At 39.8% G+C, this 20,507-nt stretch overlaps 1 protein-coding gene across 1 annotated transcript; it reads right to left on the bottom strand.

Annotated features, from left to right (window-relative positions):
• Positions 1-6,131: 6,131 nt before the first annotated feature.
• On the bottom strand, positions 6,132-19,736 carry LOC144664093 (uncharacterized). Its single transcript, XM_078525222.1, has 15 exons — positions 19,608-19,736; positions 18,807-18,832; positions 18,549-18,588; positions 17,761-18,129; positions 13,010-13,230; positions 12,845-12,899; positions 12,290-12,361; positions 11,739-11,828; positions 11,205-11,230; positions 11,060-11,102; positions 8,662-9,033; positions 7,953-7,994; positions 7,490-7,515; positions 7,120-7,171; positions 6,132-6,588 (listed from the first exon to the last, which is right to left on the bottom strand). Exons 1-15 carry the CDS (start codon positions 19,648-19,650, stop codon positions 6,227-6,229), a joined length of 1,839 nt encoding a protein of 612 aa, XP_078381348.1. The 5' UTR covers positions 19,651-19,736; the 3' UTR covers positions 6,132-6,226.
• Between the last annotated feature and the right edge of the window lie 771 nt (positions 19,737-20,507).

Raw genomic sequence — 20,507 nt, 5'->3', positions numbered from 1 at the left:
TCACAAAATAAAAAACTTACGATATGGTTCCAAAATCTCATAGATAAACGTAAACGCAAGGTCACTTTTGTTGAAAGCCAAAATTGAGCATATTGCCAGCCAGCGCTTCTTTTAGAGTGGTTTAAAAACCTTGAAGCCTTTTCTTTGCTTCGAGACACTGACAAGAACTTAGAAGTCACTGACAAAACAAGTCGCAACTGGTGTGACTAGTAGTAGCAGTGTGGATAAGACTGATCTCAGTTCTTTAAAAGTGTCATCATCATCATCATCATCATGACTCAACGCGCCAGTAGGCGCATAAGGCCGTTTTTTTAAAAGTGTCACATGACACAATACCCTCCATCAAAAGTAAAACTCAAAACAGCAAAGGACTGCCAACAATAATGCTGCTAAACGTAGGATCTGCAATGGACCTAATCAGCCAAAAAAATGAAGGGACATTACAAACTAGTAATAATCAGAGATTAGGGGAATGCGTTTGACCCAAGATAGGCACCCAAGATAAGGTTAGCAAACGTAAACCGAGTTACACGAGTGTTTATATCGTCATCAAATTTCAAACTACCGCGCGCGCAGCATAAAGCGCGCGTCCAACATCACTTGAAATTAGGGCTTTCCACAAGTTGCTCGGCAACTTTTTGGCAACTTTTCATGTTTCGAGCAACTTTTTTCCCTTTGGGCAACTTTTTTCCTCTCGAGCAACTTGTTGCCTTTTGAGCAATTTCCAGACCGAAGATCTCCGAAGATTATCCGAGTGTTGTTCAAAGGCCATACAAACGTTTCCGAAGAATTACGAAGTTTGACGTCCTGCATTAAAACATTACAAAAACTCCTCAGCAAACATGACGTCATCATTTTACAAAATTTCCACATGATATGTGATTTAGATACTTCTTTTGCTGTAAAATTGCATAAAACTGCTTATAAATCTTTTTTTTTTGTTTAGAAATCTAACCCTCAAAGGGAAATTAGCATATATTTAAAGAAATAATCTGGATTAGAAGCATCGTTTTGGATTTTTTGGAGCAACTTTCGAGCAACTTTTATTATCAGAAGCAACTTTTTTGGATTTTTGGAGCAACTTTTGAGCAACTTTTTGAGAAATTACGGCAACTTTTTGGGAAATCTCGAGCAACTTGTGGAAAGCCCTACTTGAAATTATCAGCGAAACAATCTCAACCCAACAGCGCACGAGGCAGCACAACAATTTTTTTACTATTGTTGAAGGGAGCACTGCCGAAATGTTTAGTTTTCAGCACAACTCACAGGGCAAACTCAAAAACGCAAACCGGCCCGAAGAAGATCGTTAGATCGAATCAACCTCGTTCCCAGGATCTCTCGCGACGAAACTGTGACGTCATTAATTAGCCAACCTGCCACATACCAAGATACATAGAACGACTTTCGCTTGCGCGTTCACAGGACAACCACGGGACCACATGCCACCACAAGATTAGGATGCGTTGTCCTACCGTCGAACGCAAAAATTGTTTACAGCCTAGCGGTATCGGCTAATTGTTTTTGCGCGCACTGTCTTTGCGGCTCAATGTCATTGTTGACGTTGCTGTGACGCAATTAAATTGCTTTCTAATGTCTTCTCACATGAGATCGAGGCCATCCTGCCACATACCGACATACATACATACATACATACATACATAGGACGACACATAGAACGACTTTCGCTTACGCGTTCACAGGACAACCGCGGGACCACAGGTCACCACAAGATTAGGATGCGTTCTCCTACCGTCGAACGCAACAATACAGCAAAGCTGATACTACGTGAAAAAGAGTACTTTGCGAGACACCAACACGACTAGAACCGAAAGAGCAGGGTTGCAGCCGTGGGCAGCTGTTTCGTCCTTTTTGAGTTATTTTTTCGAAATAGCTCTTAGTCGCCGCGATGTCCCGTGAATCACTCAGTGGGTCAGTGAAGTATGTTTGTTTGTCACACCAATCAGATTTCAGGTACTATCAGAACCAATCAAATTGCAGTTTATAAAGGCGAAGTAATCTGACGAAATTATGTGTCGCAGCGTGTCGCAGTTCGTTTTCGTTGAAAGATTAATTGGTGAGTTGTGAATTATCATGGATTTGAAACGTATTCGTAGTTTGCGAATCAAATTGTGAGCTTCGATACAAAGTTCCCAACTTCAGCCCGAATTTATTAAATCCTTCTGCAGTGTTCTCCTTATCAGGCGGTAACCGGTAAATTTTACCGCTTGTAACACGACTCTTTACCGCCTAGAACCGCTTAGAAATCTTGAAAATTCAACAGGTAAATAACAAAGTAACACCACTCGTTTCACCTTCGTAGTCATGATCGAAAATAACAGATTGAAAATAAACAGCGACAAATGCAATATTCATTTACGAATTTGTGCTAGTATTCAATATTCTTTATTTCCCTTCGCTTTCCGAATCTCTGAGGGCTGCTACCTATCGAAGAAAGAACAAGTTTTGCTGGTCTTTCTCACTTCTCGGCAAGTGCACATCTGTTGTTGCACAGTTTCCACGATCGATTCCACAATGAAGCGGCAGCTTTCCTTGCTGTCCTTTCACTTTGTCCGTTGAAAATGAAAACAATCACAAAGGCAAAGAGGTAAAAATAATTTCAGAAGTGAGAAATATTACTTACATATAATAGTTCAGTTTTCAAAAACATGCAAAATGCAGAAAATAGTTGATTGCTTAGTTGACCGTAGCTGACACGTGGTGAAGACAAAGGCAGCTTTCGTTGTCAAATTCTTCTCATTAAGTTCGTAAGTATTTAAAACAAAATCCAGACGACAGGTTAAAAGAAGCATTCAGAATACAACTTTTCAACAACGCCGTTGTGAATGCTGTATTCGAAGCAAAGAAAAAAAGAGCTGCAGCGATTCGTAGCAAAGACGAAACAGGACCGCCGATTCTTCAAGTAGTACGTCATGTAAGCGGCAGCAAATGTATCCCCTTAAAACAATGGAAGATAATTTTATGCAATTTTTCTTAGGCTGTATAGCAGGCGAAAGAGGTCTGTAAGACCAGAATAAAGTTATCATGAAATAAAATTCGACCAGCATTTGGACAACATTCTGTTCCATGTAGGTAAACTAGAAAACGGCTGGAATCTACGGGAATTTCTTTACCGGTTTAAAAGGTTTTTTTACCTGCTGTGCTGAAAACTAGGGAGAACCCTGCTTCTGTAGTTATGTTATCAAAAAGGGCTTTGCTACGCTAAACTGTTGGAAACAAATGTCATAAAAATAAAAAAACTTTTATGTTCAGCGAGCCGTAAACATGTTGTCTCGAACAAATTAGTCTTCCCCGTCGCGTCGCGTCGGCTTCGATTAAAATCAATTTTACTTATGGTTAAACCATCCAGTTTCATACGGTTTTCAAACGCAGAAGACTTGAAATTGAAGACAGTGAAGATTATGGCTCACAGAAATCGTTAAATATGTGTTTTCATACAAAAAAGTTAAAATTTGACCAAATTTCTACATGCATGAAATTTATTTATCGGCAAATCACTTGCGTGATCGCTGATGCGAAACGTTGTCTTGCACTTCAAGCTACTTTCCTTGACAAGTTCTAAAATCTTCGAGTTCAGAAATCGCCACGACTTTCGAGCAACATGTCTTGTTTCTCCTCAACTACCAAACTTAGAAAGTTCAGTCGGGCCGAAGTCGGGAAATTTGTATCGATGTTTGCAATTTGATTCGCAAACTCGCACCGTAATTGGCAACTTCATAACAAAGTTTCCAATTTCCCAACAAACTTCGCAAAGCGGGTGGCCAAAGTAAACTGAAATCAACTGTAAAACATTTCGTTCAAACATTTAATGAACCGGTACAAGTAACTTTACTGTTAAAAGCAACTACGATAGATAGCAAAAACAGAATAAGAGCGTGCCATTTCGTGACAACTTGATAACTCAATTAGTTCTTGTTTGTTGAATAGAATTTACGTTGTGAATGAACGAAAATCTTTGTTGAACAGTTTTGACAGGAAACAAATACTCCAGGTGTACTGCGCTTTAAAGAAATTTTCCGAAGAGAGTGGTTTTTTTTATTTGATTCGTTTATTACTTCGTTTATTATAGTACTTTTCGTTCAATGTCTATATGGAGACGTGGCTTTTTCGAGAAAAACAAGGGTATCGTGTTACGTTCGTTTTAAAAAAACAAAGGTATCATGTTACAAAAGTGAGAAAAACAACGGTATCATGTTACAGTGTTTGGCAAAAAGCCAAAAGTATTCCGTAACAAACAAAAGTAACCCGTTACGGTTGCTACAAAGCTAGCAACAAAATAACCGCTTTAAACAGAATAAGAACGTGCCATTTTGTGACATTTTGACAATTGAATTAGTTTTGTTTTTTAATTAAATGATGAAAATTTCCGTATTAAATAAAACAGTTCTGATGTATCAAAATGCATGTAAAAATTATTTTGTTTGCAAGCAAACTTTGTGCAAAAAAGTGACTCCGTGGGGCGCCATACACAAATAGCTCAACCCATGGCATAAACCATCCCAACAGGACAATCACCCAGTTTTACCCCAAGCCACCCCATAAATTGAAAAAATACCTCCTGCACGCTTAGCGTGCCTATGTTTGGGTCTCGTCAGCGCGGTGTAGCAAATTGAAATAACGTCAGCGCAAGAGCCAGCGCAGATATATTGCAAATGACCCGTACACTATATCATGTTCAGTACTTTAAAACTGGAGGATATCCAAGGATAGTTTACTTAACGGCCCTCTTAAGGTCCTGATTAGAATTTAAACGAAATAACGTACAACTTTAATTTCTCAGTCATGTCAGTGAGAGATGCGGTGGCCTAATGCATTGTTGGGAGAAAATTTCCTCTCGCATTGCTTGTCTCCACCCATGTGTACGAATTAGCAAAAGCGAACTGTTAGGCCACATTGGAAGGTCTAAAGTATTGCTAGCCACCTAAACTCGCTCTCGCTGGCAAAATGTGAGTTAGCGGTGAAAACTCTTCTATTTTAGGTCAGTTGATGCTTTATTTCTTAAAACCTAGCTATACAGATCAAGATTACTAAATGACGTCCTACACAAAATACAGTGCTTTTTAAAAAGATCGAACACTTTGCGTCCCCGCTCTGAGCTGTGATTGGTCATTAAAAACATTTAATGGACATTATCAGCAGAACTTAGTAACGGGAGCGCCAATGAAACTCAAAGCTGCACTTCGAATTCAGAATAAAAACTTAATGACTAAATCAATCAGGGGAGTAGTCAGCTTTTTGAAGAAATGTAGTCCTGGTTTTCGCACCAAATGGAGGCTATTGTTTTTGTAACTGCTAAATATGGAGCGCGCTAAACACAAAGAACATCTAACCCCGGTTGCCCGTTCGTGGCTCTCTTAATCTACGACGACCATTCTGTCGTGACAGTGTTGAATGATACGCGTGCTGTTTTTTTGACTGAGCACCTGACTCGTCCCCAGTCGTTTTCATACAGCGCAGGAAGAGATGGGTACCGAGAATTGGAGCGAAAGGTGAGTAGAGAAGCATCCCCTGCTCCCCTCCACCTCGCGCGCTTCTCTCCCTTTGCCGCGTGCTGTATGAAGACGACTGGGGACGAGTCAGACTGAGCACTGTAAATTATTCGGGTAGCAAGGTTAGTAATAATCATGATTGATACAGAAATTAACACGCGTATTTCTTCAAAATTCGCACGAGCTTGCCGAGTTTAATCGCAGGCGTAGTAGACAATGTTCTCAATGAAACGCACAAAAAGTCAATCAAATGATTATTTCTTGTAATTAAGTTTAAAAACTAGTGAAATATATCAGTAATTAGGTATACACTTACATCAGGTAAAATAAAAGCTAAAAATTGAGATATAAGTAATATTCAATTTTGAAGAAGCAATTTTACCAGGTTACAGCAAATGATCTGAAAAAGGACTTTAAACAAAACATTAGGATTATTATATATTGTTTCTACACTGACATATGCAATTGTATTGACTTGCATTTTAATAAATGATAAAGGTATACAAATTGTAGCATTAACTATTTTTAACTCGACTCATTAAAATACGTGCAAATGTCTTAAAAACATTCTGGTATAATATTCGTTTTTCATACGACAAAAATCAAATCAATTGTGTTTCGATCAGTTCTCAAATTAGGGCTATTTCGCTAATTTACGAGTAAAAGCTACAGTAATATCATCTATTCTTCGTGATCGTAAATCGTTTCTTGTGATCCAATCAGCGTGATTCACCAGGATACAGCAGAAACGCTCCGAAAAAGCTGGCGTCAGTTTTCATGTTGTATTCCCGGATGTACGGAATGCGAACTGATATGGTGTCATTCACTCGAAGAAGAAATACTCCGCCATGATATCGGGTGTTGTCCTTTGTGCTATCAGTGATTGAACTTCCAATACTTTCCATGACCTTTTCATTGTTGATGTAAGTGTGATGTGCCATTACATGTGTGCGCGCGTCGTGATAGTACATTTGGCTGTATATGAAGTAGTGTCCGGGTGTCGTGACTATAATAAAGCCTCTGTCGTATTGAATGGAGCCTATCTTGTCGCGAACAATCCAGTTTGCTATGATATGACTAACTGTTAACAAACAAAATGTTCAATCCGTGATTAGTTATGTTTGAATATAATGGGCTGAGACGAACGCTATATAAATATGAAAAGGAGTGCGCGAGTTTTATGACATCTATTTTTGCAAGGTTTAAATTTCGTAAAAAGCTTCTAACATGGGCTGAAGGTTTAACTGCGACTGTGAAGGGAATAAACGAAACTTAAACCTCTACGAAAATAAACGGCATTCAAAAACGACAGTCCCATTTAATTATTAATCCCATTTCCCAGCCCCAATTTTGCCCCAAAACCCATTTCCCATCCTATTGTTTTTCCGATTGTCCAAATCCCATTCCCAGTTCTATTGTTTATTTGTTTGTGATTCCCAGTCCCAGTGACCCAAATCTCATTTTCCCAGTGAAAATTTGCCCAAGTCCCAGTTCCCATTTTACCCCGTCAGGCCCCTCAAAAAGGTTCAGCATGATTTATTTGAACTCAATATCTTCGGGTGACATGAAATGACAGGAATAAACTGACGGGTTAATAATGAACCTCACTTACCAGGATTTCGAAGGCTTGTGTCATCTCCAGCTAAGTAGATGCTTGCTCTTACCTTAAGAAAAAAAACAGGTCCGGTAAACGGATAAAGTTCGTCACTATTTGAATGAATACAAATGAGAAGAACAGGAAAAATGATATGAGATAAACAGGCTCAGACCAAGTAAGCACGCTGAAACTGCGTACAAGTCCACACAAGAATAAAGTTGTATTAGCAACCATTTCCCCTGAGTGTGAGGAGATTGGGAGACACCGATGGGACGTGTTAGTTTGGTCTCTATCACTGCCCCTACAAAGTTAGCAATCACTTATTAAAACAAGTGGTTTTCAAGTTATACCTAGTCTGGAAAAAGGTAAAAAACAGAATTCTTACCGATGTGGTTGGCTTCGCTCCTTTTTCTCAGAAAAAGAAAAAAAAAAGAGATTCCCAGTTAAAACCAAACCAGATGCAAATAATTCCCTTCTCGTGATTGTTAACACATGATGTCTTGCAATTTGCAACTGAATGAATAAGGAAGCAGACATTTTAATTCTCACAGTGTGCTAAAACATTGGTGGCGGGCTCGTACATCTAAGCAACAGCATTCAAACACACAATAAATGGTCTAGTGACGTAATCAAACGAATAACGTCAACGGAGGGTCCTGAAGGAGGGGGGGGGGGGTACATATCCCATTTCCCAGCCTTTTGGTTCCCAAATTTTCCCAAATCCCATTCCCAGTTTCACTGTTTTTTGTTTGTGATTCCGAGTCCCAGTGACCCAAATCCATTTTCCCAGTGAAAATTTGTGCATATCTCAGTTCCAATTTTACCTCCTAAGGCCCCTCGCAACTTACCCGTTAGTGTAGTAGGAGGTAGGGTTGTGGGAGGAGAAAGCACTGAAAGTAAGAAAAGAACTCCACTGTAAATAACACTTTTAAGTTAAGTTTATTGCTATTTAAAATTAACAGTTACCAAGCCGTTAATGTGGATTTGCCTCACTAAGATTTTCTGTGCTATCTAGCTTTACATCTGCCTTGCGAAGATCTCTATCGACAGCCCATGTGTATGACTTCTGAACTCCCCTTTGACTTGTTCATTACTGCTTTATAGCTCAGTCGCATTGGCAGAGCATCACATGTATTTGTTTATTCGTACGGCTCAAAATTCGGTGGATAGAGTTCCAGTAAAACTAGTATTGAACCTTCATTTTTTAATAGCCGAGTAATTAGCAATTTTGTTTTACGTGCCCATATATACATTCTCGTAGCGAAATTATGAATTAAATACTGAAATGATTTGCGGACAGTCGAACCTCCCGACAGCGACCACCCAAGATATCAAGCCTATGAGGTCCGTCGGTTGCGAAACGTCGGACCGGATGAGTTAAAAATTTTTAGTCACAGTTTGTGGTCATTTTAGAGCTCCACAGATGCATCCTTAAACTCAACAACGATTTTTTCAGAAACACATCTAGTCAAAAAATTTAGTGCGTCCAGAGGTTCTTCAGTGTAATTACCTAGTAAATGAATGAATCAATCAAGCAATCAATCAATGAATGTTTACCTTGCCTTTCTGCATTTCCAAAAAGGAATGCTCCAAAAAAGCTACGCTTGCTATCCATGTGGTACTTGGCCGAGAATGGTGTGTGAACGGAGATGAGGTCGTTTTCCTGAAGTAAGAAAACGCCGCCATGATATTTTGTGTTGTACTTCCGATGGGTGCTTATAACGCTCCCCGAACTTTCCATGACCCGAACTTTATTTATGTAGGTGCTGTGACTCATTACAAAGGGGGAGCCGTCAAAGTAATACATTTGGCTGTATATGAAGTAGTAGCCTTTTCTCTTCACCTCAATGTGTCCGGATGGCGAGTGGTACAAGATACTGCCTTCCACGTGCTTGATGTCCCAGTTGGTAATTGTTTGCCTTTCAGAAACTGCAAAAGAAATCACGATTGGTTTTTACTTATGATACCTTGTAATGCTTCTTCTAATGGAGAGAAGAGAAAATCGTTGGATAAATAGAGGATAATACATGGTTGCACGGAGATATGAAATTTATCTTCGAGTGTTCAAATCGATAGCTCACGAGTGAAATTTATCTTCGAGTGTGATACCAAAGATTGCCGAGGAAGATCCGAAGATGTTTCGACTTAATATCGATAAACTTTGGCTCATTGAACATTGAAAAGTGGCAAACTGTGAGCTGATTGGTCAAAAATGATATCACACATTTGTGAATATCATTTTTATCCACACATGTGTGATACCATTTTTATCTAGGTGCTACCACTCGCTATACCACTGCAGTTTATATAATAATGACAAATATCGATATCAGCCTACGGGAGATCAGCTGATGAATTTCGTCATTGCCGTGAAATTATTCTCCAATGAACTAAAAACTACTCAGTTTTAGTAGACAAGAATTAGAAACGCCCGGATCTCTCTGTGTATTTGCGAGCGCAAGGGGTGTTTATGACTTCTTTATGGTATCGATTACCAGATTAGTTTTTGTCTTTTATTTTTTTATTTGTATTTGCCTAATACTTGCCAAAGTTCCAAGAATTAATACACTCGTAAAGAACATTAAAGAGGCAGCGTTTCTGAGGCGGTTTGGGCGCCAGACTTGAAATTCGGAGTTCCCGGATTTAAGTCCCGTTCTTACCACTTCCTGGAGTTGTTTCACGGTAAAGCCGAGTTCATCTCCTCCTTGTAAATACGCAATTGGTTCGCCAGTTGGGATTTTTGACATTAATTGTTATGCTTAATTTGTAATTTTTAATTTGGGAGGCGCGGTGGCCTAATGGTTAGTGCGCCGCCGAACTCCGGATCGAGCGGTCCGGGTTCGAGGCCTGGCCGGGGTCATTGTGTTGTGTTCTTGGGCAAGACACTTTACTCTCATAGTGCCGCTGTCCACCCAGGTGTATATATGGGTACCGGCACACAGCGGTCAAACGCAGCGCGCGTGCGCAGTTGCTGTGTTATTCCCGCCAAAATTCTTCATACAAAGTTTAAAATTTTCCGAAAACTTTCGCTTTAAAGCCAAAAGTTAACGCCGTCCCTGGAAAGTTAAGGTTTATACGCCGCTTATGGATTGGAAATTGGATAATTCATCTCCACTGAGTGTCCCAGCTTGAACTGTTCTTTCACCGTACTATTTCTTTAACAATTTCTCACAAAAAATTGCCCACTTTCGAGTCAAAAGTTCGAGGCGGTGAAGACCGGATGTGACGTCAATTTTTGCGTATGACCGCTGTGAAGGGTACCGGCGACATAATGCTGGGGGTAACCCCACACAGCGGTCAAACGCAAAAATGACGTCACCTCCGGTTTTCGGCGCCTCGAACTTTTCTGAGAATTTGTCTCGAAAGTGTGCAAACTTTTGTAGGAAATTGTTAAAGAAATGGTACGGTGAAAGAACAGTTCAAGCTGGGACACTCAGTGGAGATGAATTATCAAATTTCCAATCCATAAGCGGCGTATAAACCTTAACTTTCCAGGGACGGCGTTAACTTTTGGCATTAAAGCGAAAGTTTTCGGAAAATTTAAGACTTTGTATGGAGAAGTTTGGCGGGAATTGCACAGTAACTGCGCACGCGCGCTGCGTTTGACCGCTGTGTGGGGTAACCCTGCGATGGACGAGGCGCGATGGACTACATCCCATTCAGGAGGGAGTAGTATAATTCCTAGCCGCTTAATGCTACAGAAACCGGGATAAGCTCCGTCAAGTATGGGCCACTTGGCTCGAGGCTTCTCCTTTAAGTTGTAATTTTTGTTTCTAATGTTTAAATGCTCAGCCCATTAGCACTTGTGCCAAAATCATTTACCGAGGGTAAACAAATGTCAATTTTTTAACAGCATTTCGAACACCCATTTGGAAGAATGGGTGTCTCTATATACGCCGTTATAAGAAAAAGCCAATAAAGTAAACACCAAAAAAAAAAACCCAAATAACATTACTTATTCGTTGTCCATTGCCAACCAGGTGGATACTTTCTTGGATCTGAAAGACAAAAAAGGCAGCTTTAACGTGCGCAACAGGGGATTTTTTTAAGAGAATAATTATGTGTTTTGATCAGCAATTGTACTGTACTATACTACTCACCGCAGATCCTGTAACGCCAGGTGGTCCTATTGATAATTAAAATAACGTTTAATAAATGTTCCTGTGTAATATTTAACGTATACTACATTTTATGTTTACGGTCGTTTAAAAAGTTGGTGTAACTCTTTAAATATGACTAGGAAACGGTGATTATTTATCTCCTGATTCGGGGATGCGTGCAAGGGAGATCACTTAATTTAAGACAGAAACGAGGTGTGTGTTCAATCTGAATTTATCGGTTGTTGTCTTGTGTGTGGTACGGTGATGAGTCTCATGCCGGAGATCTTCACGCGCGCTCCAGAAGATTCGCCAGTTCTTGCTATTCTCTTGGCTGGATCTGGCGCAAACATGGTACTAAGTACAGAGTGGATTCTGATGACTGGCGCAGGTCCACCCTTTTGCGTTTTCGCCTGTTTTTCTTAAGGTGGATTTCTACTGACGCGTTATTTTCTCCAAAACGCGGTGAGACATACGTGCGTTTACGTGCGTGGAAAAATTAAAAGACAATGTATGAACGAGTTGCCTCTATCTTACCTGGCTTTCCCATGGCTCCCTGCGGACCGCTATCCCCGCGGTCTCCCTTGATGCCTTGCGGCCCTGGAACACCAACTGGTCCGGGTAAACCTAAATCAAATTGATGAAAAAATCTGGATGTTTATTGCTAACCACAATTACGTCAAGGCTAAATTTAACTGGATAAGTAATAATCAGTTTTAATCAAATGTAGACTGCACTGTGTTGTGGCTCAACATTCCTTTGCGATCTGAATTTAACCTATCTCAGTCCACTCAAGCTATAAACACCAATTTTTCTTACTAAGTGATGTAATTTTATTTTTTTTCAAACAGTTTGGTTCAAACAGTTTGGCTATAAGATTGGTGTTTCTTTCTGTATATTTCAATCTTAAAGTGGCTAATAAATGATGAAATGATGATATTTCATGGCAGCTTCATGAAGTTTATGCTCGACCATGTATAATCAACGGAGGAATATAATTTCTTTTAAAAGTGTAATGAAGAACAATGAGACAATTGTACGTAAGTAAGAAGAACGTTGTTCGCTGTGATTATTTTCAGCATATTTACCTTGAATGCCAGCGGGGCCGATAGGACCGGGTTTTCCAGGCTCCCCTCTCCGACCCGGTCTCCCTGGGGCTCCTAGAAGTCAATGATGAAGTAAATAGAACAAATTGAATGCAGACAAGACTGCACATATGTCTGTGAAATTAACCAGCACCTTATGGCAAACAGACAACAGGTTACGGACGGTGAAGAACACGCTTGCCTGAAGCTTGGAGGGCCGACAATATCCCGAGGATGAGCGAATTGTGATAAAGGAGGGAACAGCTCCATCCCCACCCACCCCTCCTGCGGTCCATGTGGACTTGTTTTGGTCCTTTACAGAGGCTTTACATACTAGCGGTGATTGAACGCAATGACAGGATTAGGTTGCGTTCTTCTTACGTCAAACGCAATAACCCATGATATCGATTAAGGGCTTGGATAGGGCTATAAATTGTCAACTTATAAAACTTGACAGATAACTGAGTCTGTCAAAATTATGTCTCTAAAAACAGAACTACTACTATAGAATACTAAACTGTTACTACAGAAAAATTTGAGACACAGCAGGGCACTAACCAACGCAAGTACAAGAATCTTGAGCGCTTCTCCGGACACGAACTGCCTCTGATCTCTGAAATCGAAACATAAACAAAACTGATAAAAAACGATGCACAGTTCCGTAATAACAAAACCTTTTCACTGAATTACAGAAATATGCAAACAGGAAAATGAGTCTTCTACCTGGATATCTCGAGCATTGTTACCGAGCTGTAAGGTCTGTATGAGCTTCTCGTGCTCACGGATTTGGGTTTTGAGCCAGCTGAGTTCTCTGTGTGTGTAAATAGCAAACACAAGACCCGCGCAAGCTAACAACATACAAACAAGTAAAACAGGAAGCAATTGCCCTCCGCTTTGCTTTTCTTTCTTTTCCATGCTTCTTGAAACAGGACCACGACAGATTCAAGAACAGACAATGATGGCAAGACTGAAACTGTGCGCGGGGAAAATTCCCGGAAAACAAGAACTGACAGAAACAATCACCTGGCGCTAAGCCAAATACCAATAACGTGACAGCTTTACAGTGGCGTGATAGCGTTACACGGCGGCTTCACTCCCCACAAGCCAGGAGTTCGCCAAAACGTTCCGTATCAGCTTGGATGACAAGACATTATCGCGATATTGATACAGAGCAACTAAACGTCGCGTGTAGAATGTACTATATTTTCTGACTATGCAAAAAAAAATTAACTGGAAAATCAAAAGTTCGCATTTATGTTGGGCGGAAATGTGATCATGGGACGTATTTTAAAGTTTGGCGCAGCGGCTGTCAGAGATAGGAGCCCAACCTTCTTCCATTTTAAATCATAATCAGATGACAATTAAAATCCTCTTTCCATGATTCCAAGTCACAGATGAACGAAACAAAGTATAGTCTCCTTCAGAACCAATCCAAATATAGCGAAAGCGCTGAGTAGATAACGTCAGCTTAGTAATTGTACTTATGACCTAGACAGATCAATTTTACTTTTCTTTCTGACATTTTATCCGCTGAAGGTCTCTCCAACCTTAAAAATATAAGCGTGTGCAAATAAACACACAAAGGCTACTTTAAGAAGTTGAATCTTCGAAGACTATCCCCATGTCAAAAGTGTATAAAATAATTGCCCACTTTATAGTTGTGTTGTGTTAGCAGATTGTATGGTACCCTAGCCCTCCCTCTAGGGCGGAGACGCGAAGATTTAAAATAAGGGGTACTGGTGCATGTTAAGGAAAGACACGGGATCAAGTTGTCTGCTTACGATACCTTTGCTGTTCGTTTGTCTCAATTCTAACAGCAACATCTATGAGCAAACTGAAACGATTTTTGAAACGATGAGAATAAATACAAGACAGGATTTAATAAGAAAAAAAAAATACTAATTAGTAAACGCAGAAGGATGTACCTTTCAGTGCGTCACAGCATTCTCTGAGTGATGTGTTAAGGCTTTATACTCCTCAGGTAGAAAAACAATATTTCCGTGTTTTATTTGGTTAACTTGCGCACGACTGAAGAAAAGAAAGTGTCCTGCTTCTGCAGATTTACAAAGGTCGATTTCGGGGCTCTTGCGCGCAGGCGTAAAGTAGAGAAGTGTGCATTGGATTTGTGTTATCATTCAGTGTTCTACAGCTCATCGTTTCCTTTACCATAGGATATTGGTGACAACTTTTTTTTGGCACTTTAGGCACACAAACTGTTTGTAGAAATGTTCTTCTACCAGTTTCATGCGACTGTTTCATTTGTATTTGGGGTGTGTTTCACAGTTAACAGAAAAGTAATGATTGGCGTCTCTTATATAATGAGAGGGATCCCGTGTCGCTTGTCTAAATTTAAAAATGTCCCACGTCGCTGTCGGTAGTAAAATTGTAGGAAAATTGCTTGTCGTTGTCAGAATTTAAGTTTTCCCAAAAGGGTTGTCGTTTGTCGCGATTTTTTATTTTATGTGCTGTCGCTACTTTTTTGGGCCATGTCGCTTCTCGGAATTTACCCTGGCAGGGCCTCTCTAATCCTGAGAAGCCTTCGAATGCCACTAACTGAGAATATCAGCAGCTTTAAACTGAAAAGAATGCTGATTATTATTCCATTGAATTCTTTTCCTTTATAATCCCAAGCAAGCAGGCAGTGAGAATACAGCACTTAGTCCTGCGAAATGTTGATATGAGCAGATAAGTGTTGAGTTTCAGGTCTACTTCTTCGTGATATCAAATACATTGTTATTGGATGTTTTGTTTTTTAGGAACACGAGGATTGGATTATGGATGAGTTTGAGCGGCACAAGGCGAGCGAGTTCAAAACAGCAACCACCAATTCATATTGGGCTAAGAACAAGGATTAAGTTAAGATTTTGCAATAAAAACTCATCTAAAAAGTCAAGGTAAAGGTAAAGTCTGTGTCCGAGCCAAGTGGCCCATGCAGCCGGAGCTTATCCCGGTTTCCGTAGCATTAAGCGACCAGGAGTATTGCAATTCCCTCCTGGACGGGATGCTAGTCCATCGCAGGGAGGCGCGGTGACCTAGTCGTCAAGACTCCGAGTCGAACAGCCCAGGTTCAAGCCCTGGCCCGGGGCGCTGCGTTGTGTTCTTGGGCGAGACACTTTACTCTCACAGTGCCTCTCTCCACCCAGGTGTACAGATGGGTACCGGCGAATTTACTGCTAGGGGTAACCCTTCGAATCTAAAAAGTAAGAAATACAAAAGGTATGGATTTGTATTGTCCAATCGACAGTTAGATTAGCTTAGTTACTGTTAGTATCCACCTCATTCAGAACTGCAGGTTTGGAGTCACAGACGGCAACCAAAAGTGAACTGTTCTCTTCAAAACGCCAGTAGTTAATCGCGAGATCTCCAACTCACTGGTTGGAGTAAACGCGCACCAAAAAAACCGACGACTTTCGCAATTGCTGTCAGTGGCTCCCTTAATTAATATGTATTTATGATTACCATCTGAAGTGACAGTGTTTGAATACACGTGCTCTTTTCTGATTGGAGAACTACAATTTCTTCAAGAACCTGGCAAATAAGGCAATTATTACCCAATCAGAAAATGGCACGCGTATTTCTTCAAGGCTTCTCATAGGCTAATGAAACAAACAAAAGTCAATCAAACGTTACCTCCTTTAATTTAGTTCAAAACCGATTAAAACATTTCCGCTGATACTGAGAAAAATGACGCAAATCGTTAAGATAACAACAACAACATAATCTGAGATAGGACCTCAAACAACGCTAGAATAAAACCCCAAAACTAAGATGTCTTTTATACTTTTTTTGTTGTATTACTAAATTGAATTTGAATGAATGATTCAGATATATAAACTGCAGCGTTAACTCTTTGATCTAACTAACTTAAATACGCTCAGTTAAAGATATGAAAACTGTCTTATAAACGTTCTATTATAATATTTTTCAGTACACAATAATCAAATCAACTGTGGTTCAGTTCTCAAATCAAACATTTTTTTTTTCTATTTTAAGAGTAAAAGCTGAAGTGGAATCTTTCATCATCCGGGTCATCGTAACTTGTGAACCAATCAGCGCGATTCATCAGGATACACACTGGAATCAAATCAATACAGTGAGGTGAGGTCTAAATCCATGAGTTAATGCAAACAGTAATCATCCATCTAAGACAATGCTGCATTCAGTTCTTAGACTGCACCTGTAAAGTAAAATACTTTTATTTACGGTTGTGTTCAAAGCTAGAAGTTTGTGGGGCCGTGTATATGAAACAAATATTACATATTTAAAAATCCCAACTGGCAGGAGGCTGATCAGTTGGCTAAATACAAAGTATGGAGGAGTTGAATTCGGGACAAGCATCCATCCAGTGGCAGCCGCAGGAAGCAGGATTTAAACCCGGGAAATCCGGATTACAAGTAATAATATTAATGTTATAATAATTAAATGCTTGTTCGGCGAAAATTAAAATATGGATGTAATCAAATGCGCCTTATATCGAATTAATTAAAAACCTAAAAGAAATACAATAAGTCTGCAACTCCAGCGGATTGCCAGATATATAAGCACCAGCGCCCAACACCGCTCGGCCGCGCTGCCTCTTTTGAAACAATTTAAAAAATAAGTTCTTACCGATGATGGCGGTGTCACTCTTTAATCTAGAAAAAAGTTAAAAGATACACAATTAAATATAGTAAGCGTAAAACGTAAGCAAACAATGCCGATTTGTACGACGTGATATAAACAAAAGTTGTGATGCTTTTACTTCCTAGAAAATAGTTAATCATATTGTAAACGATGAAAATCTCTTTCCCTATCATTACAACACAACAACATCGTGTTTTAATATTAAGCCAAAAAATCTTACAAGTGTAAGGACACCTTTCCCCGGGGGATTGTGCAACAACGTTTTATACGGAAGTCTGCCCCGAGGTCCAAATCCTTACCCCTTTATTTACCATTTATGACAGAAAAAGTAATCCTTTCATATACCTTCCGTAGAAAATGGTACCCTTTTACATAACTTTAGTAGAAATACTGCATCCCATTTCCAAACTTTTTAACTGTGTGACCTTTAAACACTTATTTTAAATTGCCCATTAAGATGTCTAAATGACATTTCGCCTACCCCCTCCTATACTGCAACTCATGAAATCCGTCACGTTTTCTCGCCGTTCTCACCGCGCGCTCGATCGAAAAATACGAAAAAATAGAGGGCTCATTTTGACTTCCAGCCTGAAAAAGGCACCTCTTTCGAGCGGAGCCTACCCGTATACTCCAATATTATTGTTCAGGGCCGTACCTAGCGGGGGCAGTTGCCAGGAAAACTAAATTTCTAACATAGTGTTTGATTTTGCTGGGCTATTTCTTGTAGCTATATTGGAGCTTGCCCGCGCAGCGGAGTTTATCGGAGTTTGCCCCCGCAGACTAAAAATCCTAGGTACGATCCTGTTGTTCTATTCAATAATGGCGAATGGTAGACATCCATTGTATGATACCTTGTGCTCCTGGACCTCCAATCCTAAACGCACCAAAAAAGCTCTCCTTAGAAGTCATGTAGTAATTACGCCGGAATGAGATGAGAACTGAGATGGTGTCGTTTTCCCGAAGTAAGAACACTCCGCCATGATACTTGGTTTCTGAAAACTTCTTGGAATTAATCACGCTCCCAACACTTCCCATCACTTTCTCGTCATTGATGAGCGTTGCGTGAGCCATGTACGTTGAGCTACCATCAGAGTAATACATCTGGCTGTATATGAAGTAATAGCCTGGTTTCTTCACCTGTATGTGTCCGGTCACTCGGTTGTACAGGATACTGCCTTCCCTGTGCCTTAGTGCCCAGTTTGTTACACGTTGACTGTTACCTGCAAACAAAATCACATGGTGTCATTTGAGGCCGTTGAAAATAGTGTCACGCAATGCTTTGGTGCCGATGTAGAAAAGAAAGAAACGTTGCGTGACAAGTAGAGAACAGACAAACTGCAGTTTAGAGAATTTCGCTGCAACCGCGAATAAAAATTACTTTTTCTAATAGAAAAAGCCCCCATTGCTTTTGCACTATCGTTATGTTCCTAGTTTCTGGTTAGTCATTTGCCTCAACGAAACGCGAAAAAGTATTTTTAAAATCAGTTTTCTTCAACTACATGAACTGGAAAGGGACAGTGGGAATCATTGTATAGAAAACGCGCTAGAAGACATGACAAATAAAAAACATATGTAAATAAAAATCATAAAAAAGTGCTGATTAGAGAATCTCTTCCAAACAAAAGTAAAATACATTTACTTTTTTGTCCGTTGCCAGCCAGGTGGATACTTTCATGGATCTGTCATATCAAAATATAAATAAATCAATTAATCAATCAATCAGTCAATCAATCAGTCAATCAATCAATCAATCAATAAAACAGCGTCGGGCATACTTAACATGGAAGTTGTAAACGACAACAACAACAACACGTGTATTTACCTTAATTTACAGACTTTACAAATTGAATTTACAGACTTTGAAAATTATATGTGGATAAGTTAATGTAGAACTCACCACAGATCCCGCATGACCATCTGATCCTATGTGAAAAACAAAACACACACTTAAGGACGCGCAGGACCCTTGCCCTCATTAACTATGTATATATGTAAAGAGTATGCACCCGAAACTGCGACGACAACAAACGGAATATTCATGAGAATATATTTCTTTAAGTTCTTTGCATTATTGTTATTATTGTTCACAGCTTTGTGTCCCGTGCGCTGGAACGTAGCCGAATAATAAAAAAAGTCCTGTGCGCTAGCAAATTAAAAAAACTGAATTCACTTGTTGTCGATCTAAGATACTTGACTAAGCGTGGCAACAGAAACAAACTTGGACCGCCATGGACTCTTAACGTTCGTTTAGCAGAAAATTGTCCAAAACCTGCCAAACGGAAATTGTTTGCGGTATGTCTGCGAGTTAAAATCGTGGAACCACTAATGCCTTTGGCAAGCACTTGTGTCCATGCGCCGAACACGTCTTGTTAAAGCAACCCCTTTGTGAATCAAGGCAATAACCCAAATTATTATCCAACTCCGCCGTACAAAATAACGGGCGAAACGTATATAGTATACAAATTCAAGTAAAACATCAGACCTTTATTTGTCTTCACTTGATTTCAAATTTTCAGGTTGCAGGACAATTATTGTCTCGATGCTTCAATGTCATTGGTCTGTTTACAAAAACGTCGCCATACGTTGTTCTGATTGTTCAGTTTTGTTTCAAGTGTAAAAGTGGACATAAAGAATAGTAAAACAATGAAACTACTTTAAGGACTTCATTAATTTCATTCCTAAACTATAAACTCCTTACCTGGGGGTCCAGCCGGGCCAGCAGGGCCGTGTGCCCCGGGCATTCCCCGCTCGCCTCGTTCCCCCGGGGGTCCATCCAATCCTACAAGTCAAAGATACAGCAGTATAATGTGAAAACGGAGACCACATAACAAAACAATAGTCTAGACTATGCAACCCTTATGACGAAATCAAAAAGAAAACAAGAAACAGTAGGTAAACTAGCACTAAGACCGTTACATTTTCCCCAGGGCAAAACTTGATAAGAAATGGAAAAAAATCTTTAAGAAAATCTTGGGCTGACCGACATAAGTTACCGCTTCTCCGAATAGAAAAAATATATGGAGACATGAATGTTGCTTTACCTGGAGGTCCCCCTGTAGACGGATATATCATAATCTGGTTACGAAGGTTTCGTTTTCAATACACGTTTTGGGCTAGACAATGTAGACTGCAATTTGGATTTGTCTAAAAATACTCATTTTCCTTTCTGATATAATACCATTTTAGTTTTAACAATTTGTTTGTAATTAAATGGATACAATATCCTGAAGTTGATTAATTGGCAATTATCCTGCGAAATCGCGCGGAATATCGCCTGATACTTAGCCGACGAGGCCGTAGGCCGAGTTGGCTAAAATCAGACGATATTCCGTAAGATTGAGCAGGATAATTGTTTCATTATTCATTCCATTATTCATAAACACATTTTGCAGGTAGAAAAACTGTAATTATGCAGCGCTTTACAAGATTTCGGACGAAGCTTCGCAACCTACGAATATCGCAGGATATCTGTTATGTACGGATGACAGACAACGTTAACATTTTGACCATATATGGGAAGCGCGCGCATGTGTTGAAGATTTCTCTTCTTGATTTCTCTTATTCTCATCAGCTGTTTGTTTGTAGGTCTTTGTAATGG

The sequence above is a fragment of the Oculina patagonica genome, chromosome 8 (assembly GCF_052425735.1).
Source record: "Oculina patagonica isolate OP01 chromosome 8, crgOcupat, whole genome shotgun sequence".
NCBI classification, from domain to species: domain Eukaryota; kingdom Metazoa; phylum Cnidaria; class Anthozoa; order Scleractinia; family Oculinidae; genus Oculina; species Oculina patagonica.
This window is presented reverse-complemented; position numbering and strand designations above follow the sequence as displayed.

Coding starts and splice junctions, on each gene's coding strand:
- LOC144664093 (XM_078525222.1), bottom strand. CDS start 19,650: ATGCCCGGGGCACACGGCCCTGCTGGCCCGGCTGGACCCCCAG. Junction 11,103..11,204: donor CTGGCGTTACAGGATCTGCG/GTGAGTAGTATA, acceptor TTTGTCTTTCAG/ATCCAAGAAAGTATCCACCT. Junction 6,589..7,119: donor CACAAGCCTTCGAAATCCTG/GTAAGTGAGGTT, acceptor GTTTGTTAACAG/TTAGTCATATCATAGCAAAC.